This window comes from Citrus clementina, unplaced genomic scaffold (genome assembly GCF_000493195.1).
Source record: "Citrus clementina cultivar Clemenules unplaced genomic scaffold, Citrus_clementina_v1.0 scaffold_6, whole genome shotgun sequence".
In the NCBI taxonomy this organism is placed as follows: domain Eukaryota; kingdom Viridiplantae; phylum Streptophyta; class Magnoliopsida; order Sapindales; family Rutaceae; genus Citrus; species Citrus x clementina.
Genome location: NW_006262139.1, coordinates 17,883,365 through 17,899,818, shown reverse-complemented (window position 1 = coordinate 17,899,818; position 16,454 = coordinate 17,883,365). Strand labels below are relative to the sequence as shown.

Sequence of the window (16,454 nt, the reverse complement as noted above, 5' to 3'; positions counted from 1 at the left end):
CTGAATTTTTTGCAAGTCTACATCCATGTACAAATAAAGAAAATGAGGATCAATAAAGATAACGGAGTGCAGTCAAAGCAAATGATACAATGACGTGCAGACACAAAGGCCAAGTTGACACCAATATAATGTAAATGCTCTAGTTATCAATATATGTCGTAACCTACACCCTAAGATTGGTTTGTTCGCGAAAACTACAATAATCTAAAATACTTCAATATTGCATACTGGATTTTAATGTATGATGTGCTAGTTTTTTTTTATTCAACCTCCTACATAACATGAGAACCAATATAATGTAAATGCTCAAGTTATCAATATATGTCGTAACCTACACCCTAAGATTGGTTTGTTCACGATAACCACAATAATCTAATATACTTCGATATTGCATACTGGATTTTAATGTATGATGTGCTGGTTTCTTTTATTCAACCTGTTACAAACGATATGCATAACCCATTCATGAATATTTAGGATCAACTTTCAAGGGGTTGAAATCAAGCATGAAACACATAACCCATCCATGAATATTTGCAAACAACTTTGAAGTGTTTGAAATGAAGCATGAAACACATAACCCATCCATGAATATTTGCAAACAACTTTGAAGTGGTTGAAATCAAGCATGAAATTAAGCTATATATAATGAACTATCAATTCCAGAAAAAAAGAGGTGATTAGCTGATATCGAACATCCGTCCATGCACCAGCAATTTTGTTCTAAAAGAATACTTTAGGTCAAATTCCCGATTTTCTGCTGCAAGAATTTCCTGGGAAACAAAGCCTAAGACGTGGCCAGACAAACTACTGCACAAAATCTCATCCATAGAAAGTTACAGGCAGTCTGGCGCACACAAAACACAAGAAGGCTACTCAAAAGCATCTCCTCACATAGTAATTCACTATCCTTGAAGAAAGAAAAACCTTTGAATTATTCTTCATGCTACTATAATTGGAACCTTCCCTCCATGTATATGTATAAATAAGAAAATAAAGAGTACATTGTCATCTGACGAATCTTCAATGCCACTGTAGTTCACTTCTACTCAAAAAAAAAAAAAAAAAGCACCTTGCATTAAATTTTTTACTGCTCATTGTATTCTCCAAAGGGCAAGCAAATATTTGAAACTTTCTCCTCAGTCCTCACAATGCAAAGTAAAATCCTCAAGTTTCTGCCAATAGCCCTCATTCAATAAAAGATTGCTCTTTTAAGCACCCTTTTTTCTGGAGCTATCAACAACCAGAGCAGGACAAAGATGCGGCATGAAAACCGAGCCTTTTCCTCAATTATCCCAGAACCCATTTCCGCAAAACAAATTAACTTCATAATAGAATTTGGAAAGACACCAAGAATTGACAACACCGGACTCCATTCATTGCCCCCCCCCCCCCCCCCCCCCCCCCCACCCCCCAAAAAAAAAGTAATTGAAAAAGAAAAGAGCATTTTTCTCATAAAAGAAAAAAATTCCCAAATTGTGACCAAATTGTATCCAAACATGAAGTCAATTGTACGATAGCATCAAACAAATGCCAAAATTTCCTTACATAGCAAAGCAAAGATGAAAACTTTGAGCTGAAGCGCATAAAAGGTAAAAACATGAATAATAAATCATATAATACAAGTAAGAAAAGAACAATTACCAGAAAAACAAAATGGTGAAGAACATGGTCCGATCTTCAGGCTCACAAGACAGCACGTAAATCTGTAACTCAATGACAAGCAAAGGTCGAGTACGGAAATGGGTTTGTAAAATTGTGGCCTATCAACAAGAAAAGAAAATATGTATATAATAGACACAAAAACTGAAAGGATTAAAAATGTGGGTTAGCTGGAGAAAAGGGAGGATATGATATTAAACTAAGTCTCTTTTTTCATTTTTTTTTTCTCACTTTTATAATTCTAATCTACAATAGAAGATGGAGCCTCGCTAACTACGTGTATTAGTCTATGAGAGCCGATCCAAAGAGATGACCCACCAACTCCGTCTTCCTTCTCACTATAATCATATGATGAAAGTTGAGAATAACTCTATTTTCTGCCCCAATATTTTGATATAATTACACTTTACTCCAGCTATTGTGCAAAATGAGTAGATGTTTTCTAAACTCTTGTGTTAATTAAAGACATTCAAAAGTTTATCACAAATTTCATCACAATTCACAAATGATATAACATGTGAGGTATTTGCTACATCAAATAGTTAATAAATTTTTATAAATTTCAAATGAATTACTTATATTATTTTATTATTCACTCGATGGGTTATTATATAATACTGTAATTAAAATCACGACATCAATAGCCAATTTAATATAAATTTTATAAATAAAATATAAGACATGTAAATTTAAAATAAAACTTGTAAATTAATATTAAATGAAAAACAAACCATAAATTATATAAATAGAAAATAAGACTTGTAAATAGAAAGTAAAATAAGTAATTTAACATATGAGTAGTGAACTGGTGTAATACTGGTAAATAAAACAAAAATTCATAGATATAACATAAAACTTATAAATCAATATTAAGTGCAAAATAAAACATAAAATTAAGTAAATAAAACATAAGACTTGTAAATGGAATGTAAAATAAGTAAATCAACATAAGATAGGTAAATTAATGTATTATTAGTAAATAAAACAAAAACTTATAGATATGACACAAAACTTGTATATCAACATTAAGTGTAAAATAAAATATAAATGATGCAAATAAAACGTAAGACTTGTAAATAAAATGTAAAATAAATAAATTAACATAAGAGTGGTAAACTGATATATATTTAATAATAAAAAAAACTTATTAATATAACATGAAATGTGTGAATCAACATTAATTATAAAATAAAACATAAATACCATCTTAATTAGTATGTCTAGCACTACTCAATGGGTATTTTCACATCACTAAAAACCTTGGAAATTACCGGATACTTTTTAGATTAAAGTGTAATTATACTAAAATCTAGAGGAGACAAAATATTTATCCTTAACATGTTATTAATATAATATAAAATGTGAAAATCAACATTAAGTATAAAATAAAATATAAATACCATATTAATTAGTATGCCTACCACTACTTAATGGGTATTTTGGCATCGCTAAAAATCTTGAGAATTATCTACTACTTTTGCACTAAAGTGTAATTATACTAAAATTTAGGGGAGTCAAAATATTTATCCCTAATAAGTTGCTGTACCAAACAGTCAGGCTAGCCAGTACCTAACCTTTAAATTGGGCTGGCTGTAGTAACACGAGGCCCATCATTTTAGGATAGATGGGCCAAGTATCGTTCACGCGCTATGATGGCGCGTGTATGATTCAAACAGTAAACTGTCTGACTATGATTCCAAGGTTAAAAAGTACAACAACTCAACTCTCTCTCATGTTAAATGTCATGCTCTTCGGTTCTCTTTTAACTTTCTTTTTAAAATTTTCTTCTTTACCTATTAATTATTCAAACAGCTGGGTTTAAGCAAGATAGGAAGCAAAGCAAAACAAGACAAGAACAAAATTTTGATGTGGTTAATGTATTTTCCTTGTCTGCAATATTCATATCACTAGAAGGAACAGAAACCAAATCAATTACAACCTGTACACCTTAACGCATTCTTAATTTTAATCTTTTTTTGCCAATTACATTACATTCCCAATTTTTTTCCTTTCTTATTTTTATTTTAATAAAGCAAATCAGGTGAGTCACCTGTTAACCTCCCACATTTCAGTTTTCAAGAATGTCTTCCAGGTGGGTTCGGTGGGCAAATAACAAATGCATGTGAAAAAAATGTTTGCTTTACAGCATTTTGTTTGTTTATAAATAATTTATGATGTGGGTTTATGTTTTTCCTTTCTCTTTTTGGGGGGTTTGGTGGGCTGCGTAATGATGTGCAATGTGTGATGTAGGAGAAAAGTACAAATGTCGATGATGTGGAAAGAATCAAATGTGAGGAGGAGTCCTCGAATATCTGGACTGAATTTGAATGAGTGTCAGGGTCAGCAGCAAATGGGGCGCGTGAAGGTTGACAGTACTAAGAAGAGTACGGCTGCTAATGCTGATGCTAATGCTGCTGCTGCTGCTGTTGCTGTTGGACCAGCCTCTCGCACTAGAGCCAGAAAAAAGAGAAAACTCAAACCCCTTCAAGATGTTGCTGCTGCTAATACTACTTTTGTTTCGCCTATTGCTCAAGAGGTCTGCTTTTTCACATCCTTCACTCTTTCTGTAAATGTTCATGGGTACTTGCTTTGCCTTTGCTTCTGTTGTACTTTTGTTTTTGTGGGCTTTTAGTTAATGGATGTTGAGTTATATTTCAGTCAGTTTGATTTCTCTGCATATTTTTCATATTTTAGTATTAGAAGAGGTATTTAATCAAATGAAGACAAAAATAACTGTCGGCCAACCGACAAACTCACCCTAGTTTGTTGTGCAATGATTCTCTCTCTCTCTCTCTCTCTCGATTTTCACTGGTTCTGTGGTTTTTTCCCTTCCACAATGTAATTTAGTTCTGTTCTATTTATGGATGTTACCAACATTTTAGCTTTTAAGAAACCGACACAAAGATTCTGAAGTTTGTTTCTTGCTTCTTACTCTGAATTTCCAAGGCATCTTATTTGGAGAAATGCATTCTGAATGGAGAAATTTCTCCAAATTTATGAGATGTGGTTCCGTCTTGCTGAACGAACATTGTATTTCCTTCAATGGTTTGCGAGCCATTATGTTATTTGAGCAAACAGAATTAGCAATATGGAATCCTGTTTCTACAGGATTATAGTTGTAGGACTCTAGAATTTAGTCTAGGTAATGTTTTACCATTGTAAAAAGTATCAAGTCTTCATATTGTTGCGTTTATAGTCTGAAGATGGCGATACGAATGGCGCGGAAGATGGTGAAGAGCAAAATCTTAAATATCAACCGAGTAATAGTGGTGAGACTTTATGCATCTTGCAAATGTTTTTGTAAACTACCCACTTCTACATTTCTGTCACATTTGATAGATTTATTGTCTTGTATGACACAAATCACTTCCAGCATGCGATGACAGACATCAAGGTACCAACCTTGTTCCTGTAATCATCTCATTACCACATATTAAATGTTGACAGCCATTTCAAGCTATAGTGATATATCAATGCCCCTTCTTGATATATTTATGACTGTAACAGATCAACCATCAAGTGTGCCATCTGCCCCACAGATGCCAGAAAAACGCGTACTTGAGCTTATCCTCAACATACTACAAAGGTGGGAATTCTTTTGAATAAAAAAAAAAAAAAGGATCTTTTTGAAATTTTGGAAGATAAATCACAATGTTTATTTGTTTGAATTTTATAACAAAGTTTATTACACATGATGCATCAAATTTTTATTCTTATTAGGAAAGACACCCATGAAATATTTGCTGAACCAGTCGACACTAAAGAGGTTTGGAATTGGTTATTAGTTCATAATGTCAAATCATAAATGTTCCTTTGTCTTTCTTGAGCAATGTATGATGAGTCATTGGCTGTGGTTAGGTAGAAGATTATTATGAAATCATCAAAGAGCCTATGGATTTTGGCACTATGAGGGCTAAACTTCATGAAGGGATGTATACAAGTCTTGACCAATTTGAGGTTTGCTCTTTTTTATTCTGTCTCAAGTTCTGGACAATAGGCATTCTTTTCCTTTCTATTCTTTGATATTCAATTAAACGATCAGTCATTTGATGTTATATGCTTTCTTTCAAGTTTATGAATTTCTAACACAAAAGCTTCTATCGCATGGATCATTCTTTTCTCATCAGAGTGATGAGATATATAATATCTAGGTGTTGGATCATCATAATTGTTGCTTTTGAGTTATATTTCTGAGATGTTTTACATGTGAAAACATGATAATCTATATATTATAAAAATTACTGCAAACATTGATGTGTAATGTGGCTGATTGAGGACTATTATGCAGCATGATGTATTTTTGATATCCGGAAATGCAATGCATTTCAATTCCTCAGGATCCATTTATTTCAGGCAGGTATGACTATTAAATCTCTGTCAATGTCTGAAAGTAATTTTTTGCGAGTTCTATGATGACTCCTTACTGTCAACTGTTTTCAACTCTTGCAGGCTCGTATAATACATGAACTAAGCAAGAGGGTTTTTCATGCTCTTAGAACTGACCCGGGCAATTTCGAATTGGAATTCTCAGAGACACGACGAAGAACTGGTAGAAGACCTCAAATTGAACCAAAGGGTCAAATTAGTAGCTCAATTCTGAAGCCTGCTACAAAATTCAGAAGCAATAGCATGACTGCTAACGTATCGTCAAAAACTGTGAGTGGTGCAACAATTCTTAGGAGAAGATCTCAAAGAAACCCTGAGAAGCCTAGTGCAGCATCTACTCTTACTGCCAGAGATAATAAAATGCTTTTGGGTAAAATTCTCGTGAACTTCCTAATTTTTTTATTATTACTCTGCAGAATAGAGAACTTTGAAACTTCCATGAGATTTTAGAAATTAGTTCTCATAAAGTACCAAAAGTCCAAAACCTTCAGCGGCTAGTGGCTCTGATTGAAGCTTTCATTATGAATTTTTATAGCTTCCTTGAACTTTTTTTGAGCAAATTCCCTTTTTATCATAGCTGCTGCTTTCTACTTGTTTAGATTTTGTTGACTTTTAAATGATGGTTTCTTCTCTAACAGGTGCTACAGGTGGTAGAAGAACTAGTTTTTCTGAAGCAGATAGACGTAGTACATACAGTCCTAGGTCGTTATTTCTCAATGACAATGATTCAACTGATTTGTCAAGTAATAATCATTCAAAAACTCTCAAACATGTGAGTGTTTTCCGCTTTTGTCACATTTTGGCATATAATTTAGTTTTTATGTGCCAAGGGTATCCTAAAATTCAATGAAATAATATGTGCATGGAATTCACATGAGGCTGATGACTCAGACACATCATACACTCTAATAGTCATGAGATAGATGGACCTTCTTGTGGGATCAAAGCATGCTGCACAAGAGTTATTCCCATTTCGGAATTGTGCCAAATATTTTGATCCTAGCAAAACAACATTAATCAATGAACCCACTGATTGTACCTTCTCTACTTGATGAAAGCATTGAATGGTCAGTGTTGTTCTTTTGATCTTTATGTTGTTATCTTTGGGTCCTTATTTCTTGGACCCTACTTCCAGTGGTTGCTCCATCTTGAAAGATACATGGTGTTTAAAAGCCCCCGCAATCATATAGTTCCCTTTCTTTTTTCTTGACAGGGTGTCAGATAATTCATTGATGTCTAATCTGTTGCATTCACATAATGCAAGAATACTGAATACCTTTCCATTTCAATTGGTACACTACATGAGTACAAACTCTTGCCTTTGTTATTTTTTCACTGCTTTAAACATCTGGTCTCTCTCCCAGAAAGGTTGGTGGTTCCATTAGCTGGGCCAACCAATTGAAAACATTGGTTGGGCCTGTGAAATGTATTCAATTGCAACTCCACAAAGATCGTGGGCCTTACTTCTAGTGCCCCTGTACAGTTCTTGGGCCTTCTGATTTATGAATCCAAGCTTGTTGGATGCAATAACTGTCCGATTTTTACTAATAAGTTGGCTTCTTTTTCCAGTATTTTAAAATTTCTGCTTTCTGATATTGAACTGAAAATCCATTTCTCATTCATGTAGGTGAATCAGCAAGATATGGGTTATAGAGAAAGCTTGATGTTGTTTGTTAGAGATTTAGGACCAACTGCCCAAATGGTTGCCGAGCGAAAGTTGCATGGATGTTCAGCTGAGGCTCCCAATTTTCAGTCTTCAAGTTCAAACTGTTGGTTTCAGGCACCACAATGTCATAACCCTCCTGCACATGCCTCTGTCCAACAGAGACAGGCTGCTCTGGATAATAACTCGGGTTCTATAATGTCTCAAAATTTATTGGAACACCATCTTGGGAATCAAACTGTCCCAGGAAACAGCTGTGGTAGGACAGAGTTGTGCGACAGTAGTAAAGTTGGTGGCAGAATGGATATTTATGCTGCTTCTGTAGAAGTGGAACCCAATGGTGTGAAGAATATTCCCCACGCCTTCAAAGAGGACATTTGCAGGAGCAGTGCAACGAAGAATTCAGGAAGTGAAATGGTTGAAAAGAGCAGAAACAATATGGCTATTTCAGGTTCAAATCCTCCCACTGCTGCGGCCAGAGAATTGAACTTTTCAGTTGCTGGGTTAAAAGACAAGGGCAGCCTGTCAGCGACAATGTTTTCAGACAAGAGTATGTTGGATAATCAAGCTCAGTCATTGAAGTCAACCTCAGATTATTCTCATTCAGATTTGCTTTGTTTCAGCTTGAGAAAAAACCACAGTTCATCATCTTTGTGGCCACTACGAACCACGAGCATGTCAACTTCTCCTCAAACAAAGGGCTCAATAAGCAACCCAGGATCACAATGTTTAAGACGAAATGATCAAGCCAGTACAGCACAGTGCCAAAGCCATGAAGTGAATGATTCATCAAGGTCAAGCCAAGACTTAAAATCAAATCAACATTTGCCACTTGCTCCCCCGTTTACATTTGATCTATCATATCTGAAATCGCGACTAGGTCAGATTACTACCCCAACGCGAGATAAATCATTGCTGCCAACTGGTAGGTCATTTCTGGACAAAACGAGCTACCAGAAACTTGACGATCATCAGCAATCCTCATTGGATTCCAAGCATACTGATTTGGTACTTCAGCTGTAAGAAATTCATGCAGAGAAAAGGTAAATAGATAACTGATCTCAAAAGAAGTCCCCTTCTGCAATTTATGAATCAGTAATTAATTTCTTTATTAGCATCTTGATTTATTTAAAGTCAGATAAGGTGAAAGGAATCATTATAATCATGTAATGATAAACAAGAAAGAGACAGGCCCCATTCCATCCATGTTATCAATTTCCATAAAGCCATAGATTAATGAAGACATTAACAATCTGGACAGACTTCTGAATTTAATTGTAATCTGAGAATGGTATATAGAGTACGAACAAGCTGGTAATGTCAGACCATGGGCGGACCGGGAAGAGCTTCAGCCCTCTTTGGAAAAAAGATCCATTAAGTGCAAACACCAACAACTGGTACAAAATCATGCCACAGCTGTATGACTGTATACAACTTGCAATTTCAAACAGAATTTGACCAATTGCCAGTTTCGGTTTCAGCCATGGTTGTCATTATTTTTTTCTCCGTCATATCGTGTGGTGGCTATCTACTTAGGATTTCCCCACTTTTATTTATAATAGCTTTTTATGTTTTTAGCCTCTTTTTAGTTTTATTTACAGAGAGAACAAAACTGATCTGATCTCAAAATTAAGTGCGGTTTATTGGTTGCAAAACGGATTTCGTGTTGGATTTGGATTCAGATAGTTCCATTGGGAAAAATACTGTCAGTTCCCCAATGTTTAGGGGAAGCCACAAAAACCCCCCTATTGTCTTTAAAAATATATTCAAACCATTTCTTAATTTTTTCTCTGTTCCGACAATTAAAAAGTTAATATTGTACATTCCCCTAAGAAAATTAGGTGAGCTTACAAAGAGATGACTTTGCTTGCCACATAAAAAAAAAAAAAAAATTCCACATAATATATTTAAGGGTCCGACTATGTTAGAATTGCTCTACAGTAAAATATTTTTTCATAATCACACGATCAAAGTTATAACATATTTTTTATTATTTATAACTTTACATGTGTGGTTATGATTCGTGTTCTACTTTAGAGTTTCTCCAAACTAGCCATAGCCTATATTTAAATATTGCCACATGTTGTAATATAATGCTCCCTACAACAGCTAGCAGTGGTAGTTTTGTCCTTTGTGCAAATTTCAATTAGTGTTTGTTTATTTTCAAAATTTTGTAATTTTCATTTTTTTAATTTTTTTAATCAAAAATTTGTTCACTTGAAAATTGTTATTATCATAACAATGATTTATGTTTGAAATTGATTGAGATTTTCATGATTTGGTTTTGAGTTTATTTGAATAAAAATATTATATGACCCCGTTGTTTATATGCTCGTGGTTCTCATCTATCTAGTCGATTTGCATTATTAAGAATATTCTCATATTTTTACTTACTAGATCTGTATGTGAATTTAAATACTGAATAATATTAATATTAAGTACGCGATCATACACTTAATCACTTTTATGTGTGTGTATATTTAAATGAGTAATGATATAGCCACAAACTTTTGTACAAACTGATGTGGCATGATAAAATTAGTTAAATTGAATATCTTTTGGTCCACATGATTTATTTTCATTATTTTGTATTTTCATTCAATCAATGAATTGATAACACATTAGTTTGTATAAAATAAATTTGTACAAGAGTTTGTGGCTGCATCATCACTCATATTTATATATACTAAGAAACCCTCCATTCTCTCTTTAAAAATGATAATAAAAAGGATTGATGAATTAACATTTCTCTGTATTAAAAGCCACATGGGAAATGCTAACAAATGAGAAGCACGAGGTAAATGACGTTAAAGAAGATGGAAGGTTCTTTAAATTTCATTTTTTAAAAAAGAAAAAATAGAAAAAAGAGACATATTTTAGTCTAAATAAATAACAATCAACAATAGAACTTAATGAGAAATTTTACAGTACATATGATGTTCCATGTCCTCCAATGATGTGGAACCACTAACCAATAATTTTTTTTACACGTGTCAATCAATTTTTAAACTTTAACTTATTAAAAGTCAAACAATTCCCTCATTTTCTCTATTTTTGCTCTAGTTTCAAAAATTCTTCTATCCTCCTCCAAATTCCAATAAACATTAATTTATTTAGAAATTATAAAAATAATAAATTGAACAAAGTGCCTACAAAGGGCATAATTTCATCATCCTCCTGGTTTCCATTCACAACTTCATTGCCCTGCAAAAACAAGCATTTGGTAATCTTGCTTTGATGCTCCTCTTAATTCCCATTCGCATCTCTATTCTCTTGCAAAACATTGCCACTAGCTTAATTAGAAATGTCACAACATCCGATTTGAAAGGCTTTTCAACTTCCTGCAAACTCCTTCATTATTCTCTCTCCAACCCTCAATTTATTTTGCCATTTAGCAAGTAATTGCTAATTTATTTTTTATTTTCTCTTAATGCAAAATTAACTCTACTGTGCCATGGTTCTCTTCTCTTTTTATTTGAATTAATTATATTATTCGTAATAATAATATGGTCATTTTCTAATGACTAGGTTGATAATATCAATTGATCATTCGAGTGACAAAGAAGAACTCATCAAAGTGGGGATGAAAGTTAACTCTGACAAAGAAGCCTATGATTTATACAATAAATATGCTTTGAGAAAAGGGTTTAGTATCTGCATATGGAACATTCGAAGAGATACATCAAATAAAATTCGGCAACGTGAATTTGTTTGTTCGAAACAAGGATTTCAATTAGATGAAGATTTATGTGAGGTGAAGAAAGTAAATAACTTGGAAACAAGAACATGTTGTAAAGTTATGATTCGACTTACTGTCAATGATGGAGAGTGGGTAATTTCTCATATATACTCATATCATAATCATGAACTTGCAAAACCTGAAGAAAGGCAATTTTTAAAATCTAGCCGAAAAATACTTAGTGCTCATGGGGCTGTAATAAGGTCTATGGTTAATGCTGGGATACGAGCATCAAAGTCGTACTCCTATTTAGCAAATGAAATTGGTGTCGCTGAGATGATTAAAAAATTCAAATTAGAAGATCACTCATGGCTTAGAAAGTTGCATTCACTTAAAGAGAAGTGGTGTCCAGCTTTTAGTTTGGATACATTTTCTGCAAATATGAAGTCAACCCAGAGAAGTGAGAGTACAGATAATGTTTTCCATGACAATGAAGCAAAAGAGGTGCGATTAGAGGAGTTGCAAGATTATTATAGTTGTAAGCATAGCGTTCGTTGTCTCATAGTAAAAAAATGGAATTTGAAGCCATGCAGTACAAACTTACACGAATAAAATGTTGAATATATTTGAAAAAGAATATCCAGGTTGCATGGCCGTGAGGATGGAAGAAATTTTTAAGAATGATGAGGTTTATGTATATAAAGCAAATGAAGAAGGGCAACAAAGAGTGTTTACTATTGATTAAAATTTAGCTACAATGGATATTTCATGCTCTCGTAAGTTATTTCAGTCGATGGGGATATTATGTCGTCATGCTCTAAAAGTTTTTTATTTACATAATTTCATGAACTTACCACAACGTTACTTATTAAAGAGGTGGACTAAAGAAGCAAAAAAGGGACTTGTGGTGGGAAATTGTACAGCTGAGTTATCAGGCAACAATACCCAGTCTGGGCAATTATTGCGTCTTAGTGAACTGATGCACGCAAGAACCGAAATTTATAGTATAGTATCATTGAGAGTTTCTGGAACAAGGATTGTTAAAGAACAATTAGCACATACAGTGAAGCTTTGGGAGGATGATATGGAAACAATGAGTATATTCGAGAATTCAAAGAAAATGGATGACCATTCTAATCATAATGTTCTTGTTAATGATAAATTGGTTTTGAATCCAGCAAAGATGGTAGAATAAAAAGTAATTTGGAGAAGCAAAAAAGGAAGACTACAAAAGGTACAATTTTTTTTTTTTTTTTGCATAAAGTGGTCTATGAATAGTTGTTTTTTTAATATAAACTTCATTTGTTTTAATAAGTGTTATCTCTTATACAGGGCAAAAGAAAAATGCAACTACTAACGGTCCATCACATCCAATAGCCCTGCAACAATTTTCAACATTCAATCCATCGATTCATAACTTAAGTTTTAGTAGCATCCTTCAAGGAATTGATCGAATGCCTCATTTGAACCAGGTAACACTTGAAAATCATTATACCCACTTAAAAATCTCTAAGTTATTTTAACTAATAGAGCATATTTATCTATATAGCATGGTCCATCTTCATCTTTGCCAACAGTTGCATTTGGACAATGGCCTCACTTAATTCAGGTTTTAATTCTTTTTTTTTAAAGCCTTTCGAATTGATTATTTAAATAACTATCTATATGTTCTCTAATAAATAAACATACAATGTAGGATTCAAACAACTACAGTGTGGATCAATTTGAACGCCAAGAAAATTGAATGTTATATAACATCTTTTGTTCAAGCACAAATGGTATGTGGTCTGTGTCTCCTGTTATCATAATATTTTTTTTTTCCTTTTTGCATGTGTAGGTTGCCAAGGCATTTACTGAATCTGGCAATATGTGGATTTACATATTAGTGTAGTTAAATTTATAATATTGCTATTTTGTACAAGAATCTTAGTTCACTTAAGAATAGTGTATTGTTTATTGTTAGATACTTTTTTTTTCAGCTTCTCAAATTTATTCAAAAAATATTGTTGTTTAAATTCTATATAACTCGGAAGCTTGTGAGTTTTCAATTTATAATTTATTTTTAGCACTAGTGCCTGTTAGTGATATCGAAAGCAGAGCACAGCAGCAGAGTATGACTGACTGCAGCTGATTAGCTCATAAAAGCTGACTTGGCAAGTTAGTTATCCAGCTCACCTGAATTGTTGAGTTGGTTCAAGCTTGCTATATAAACGTGTATCTTGTACTCAGATGTTATGTTGAAGAAATATTAATAAAGTTACAGATTCATTTCACTTTCTCTTTCATTTTCTTAAGCTTTCTAGTTAACCAAACAACTCTTTTCTATAGTTTTGTCATGGTATCAGAGCCTCGGATGACGAATATAAATCAAAATAATCTTTCCTTCAGCTTTGTTACACCAGTCAAGCTGGATCAGAATAATTTCATTCTTTGGCGCACGCAAGTTCTTACAACTGTGAAAGGAAATGGCTTGGAAGGTTTCATTAATGGCGATAACAAATGTCCAGAACAGTTTCTCATTTCTGAGAGTGATATTGAGAGTGTAGTATCAACTGGAAGCTCAAGATCTATAAATTCTGAGTTTGTAGCATGGATGAAGACAGATCAACTACTGCTGAGTTGGATGATGTCATCGATCCAGCAAAATCTGCTCTCTACAGTGATCGATTGTACAACATCTAAGCAACTCTGGGAGACTCTTACTGATATGTTTATCTCCCAATCTCAGGCTCGAATTCAAACACTAAGAATGCAAATCCAAACCATTAAGAAAGGTTCAATGCATATGGCTGACTATTTTGCTAAAATCAAACGAATAGCAGATACTTTAGCTTTAGCTGGTAAACCAGTAGAGTTAAGTGATTTGATTATGCATGTCCTAACTGGTCTTGACTCATCTGACTATGAATCCTTAGTGACTGCTGTCTTGGCTAGAGGTGATAAGATAACACTGGATGAATTATACTCCTTGTTGTTGAATCATGAAATTAGAATTGAACAGAAGAGAGGGAAAATTACTAGTGATGTAATGCATAATATGACAGCTAATGTTGCTCAAAGAAACACATATTCTGGTAAAAATAATGGTGGTTTTCAAAAGAATTATGGAGGAAATTTTGGAAATGGAAACAGTTCAGGGTTTGGTGGTTTTAATGGTGGTGCTTCTGGTAATAGTTCTGGACAATTCAACAATGGAAATAACTTCTCTGATGTTGTTTGTCAAATATGCTACATACCTGGACATGGAGCTTATAAGTGCAGAAACAGATACAACTCATCATTTGTTCCTCAGAAAAACTATAGTAGATGCAACTTTAATAGTGGTTTTAGACCTCCTGGACAATTTGGAAGAGGAAGATTTTTTAATGGTGGTGGTAGAGGCCCTGGACAATTTAACAACAATTATAATTCACCAAGAGGTTTTGGTTTTCAAGGTGGTTCTGGTTTTCAGGGTAACATAGTGCATGCAGAAAATTCCTTTGGCATTCCATCTGCATTTTACTCTTTTACTCCTGGTTCATCAACATATGCTCCAACTGAAACCCCTGACAATAGTGGTCAATACAATACCTCTACTTCATCATCTCTGCCTCCTTCAAATCAAAATGTGCCCCCTGAGCTTGTTGAGGATCCCTCATGGTACTTTGACAGTGGAGCAACAAACCACATCACTAATGATTTAGGTAAACTTCTTCATTCACAAGCTTATACTGGTGAGGAAAAATTATTTGTTGGCAATGGAAATGCATTGGTTATTAATCATATAGGATCAGCAATGCTTACAACTTCAACTTCAAAACCTTTATTGCTTAATCATGTCCTTTATGTACCAAACATAACCAAAAACTTGCTTAGTATTTCAAAACTTGTGGCTGATAATTTTGTTGTTGTTGAATTTCTTGATAATTCATACTTTGTCAAGGCCAGGGACACAGGAATAACTTTACTTGAAGGTGTTGCTAAGGGTGGCTTGTATCAAGTCAAAAACATCTTTTCTCAGTTTTCTCAGTCAGCTCTTTTCAACTCAGACAGTTTCAATAAACCTGAATCTCTTTTTGCTTCTTGTGCTATGTCTCATGTCAATAAACCAGAAGTTGTAAAAACCTCTGAACCAAGTCTTCAGTCTGTTTTTTCTGCAGTTGCACTGCAATCAGTCAGTATGGATGTTTTTCATAGGAGACTTGGGCATCCAGCACCTTATGTTCTCAAAACAATATTCAAAGCTTGTAATGATTCTGCTGTTTTTAATAAGATTGAAAAATTGTCTTTCTGTAATGCTTGTCAATATGGCAAAAATCACATGCTTCACTTCAATTCAGTAGAAACCAAAACAACATTACCTCTACAGCTGATCTATGCTGATCTTTGGGGGCCTTCTCACATTTCTTCTACTCAGGGATACAAATACTATCTCTCTATCCTTGATGACTTTAGTAGGTTTACATGGATATTTCCCTTATCTGCAAAATCAGATGCCATTGAAGTTTTCTCAAACTTTAAACTCTTCATAGAAAACCATTTGCAGCACAAAATTAAAACTGTTCAAACTGACTGGGGAGGGGAATTCAGAACCTTTACCTCTTTACTCAAAGCTTCTGGCATACATTTTAGACACCCCTGCCCACATATACATCACCAAAATGGGAGAATTGAAAGGAAACACAGACACATAGTTGACATTGGCTTAACCCTACTAGCTCAAGCTCACTTGCCTCTTAAGTTTTGGTGGAATGCTTTTCACACAGCTGTCTACCTAATCAATAGACTTCCTACTCCAGTTTTAAATAACATTTCACCTTTTCAAAAATTGTTTAATCAAACACCAAACTATTCTTTTCTCAGAACCTTTGGCTGTGCTTGTTATCCAGCCTTGAGACCATACAATAAACACAAGTTTGATTTCAGAACTTGCAGATGTATATTCCTTGGTTATAGCTCTTATCATAAGGGTTATCTGTGTCTTCATTCTTCAGGAAGAGTTTATACATCCAACCATGTTGTTTTTTATGAAAGTTCCTTCCCTTATGTCTCTGGTTTAGATTTTTCATCTCCAAATAAATGTCA

General features: G+C 33.9%; 1 protein-coding gene across 2 annotated transcripts; it reads left to right on the top strand.

Moving 5' to 3' along the window:
* The first annotated feature begins 3,675 nt into the window (after positions 1-3,675).
* LOC18038991 (bromodomain and WD repeat-containing protein 1) lies at positions 3,676-9,247 on the top strand. 2 transcript variants are annotated; one of them, XM_024182763.1, is made up of 11 exons: positions 3,676-3,754; positions 3,913-4,198; positions 4,859-4,931; positions 5,036-5,056; positions 5,170-5,248; positions 5,383-5,428; positions 5,521-5,619; positions 5,951-6,019; positions 6,112-6,418; positions 6,687-6,820; positions 7,676-9,247. In XM_024182763.1, the coding sequence occupies exons 1-11, from the start codon at positions 3,744-3,746 to the stop codon at positions 8,732-8,734; spliced, it is 2,184 nt and encodes a 727-aa protein (XP_024038531.1). In that variant the 5' UTR covers positions 3,676-3,743; the 3' UTR covers positions 8,735-9,247. The 2 variants fall into 2 exon arrangements, with proteins under 2 accessions (XP_024038531.1, XP_024038532.1); XM_024182764.1 differs by lacking the exon at positions 5,036-5,056.
* Positions 9,248-16,454: the final 7,207 nt, after the last annotated feature.

Bases quoted from the DNA above. Each gene is read 5' to 3' on its own strand.
- LOC18038991 (XM_024182763.1), top strand. The intron at 5,057-5,169 runs GTACCAACCTTG...TGACTGTAACAG, and splicing joins ATGCGATGACAGACATCAAG to ATCAACCATCAAGTGTGCCA. The intron at 5,429-5,520 runs GTTTGGAATTGG...GGCTGTGGTTAG, and splicing joins AACCAGTCGACACTAAAGAG to GTAGAAGATTATTATGAAAT.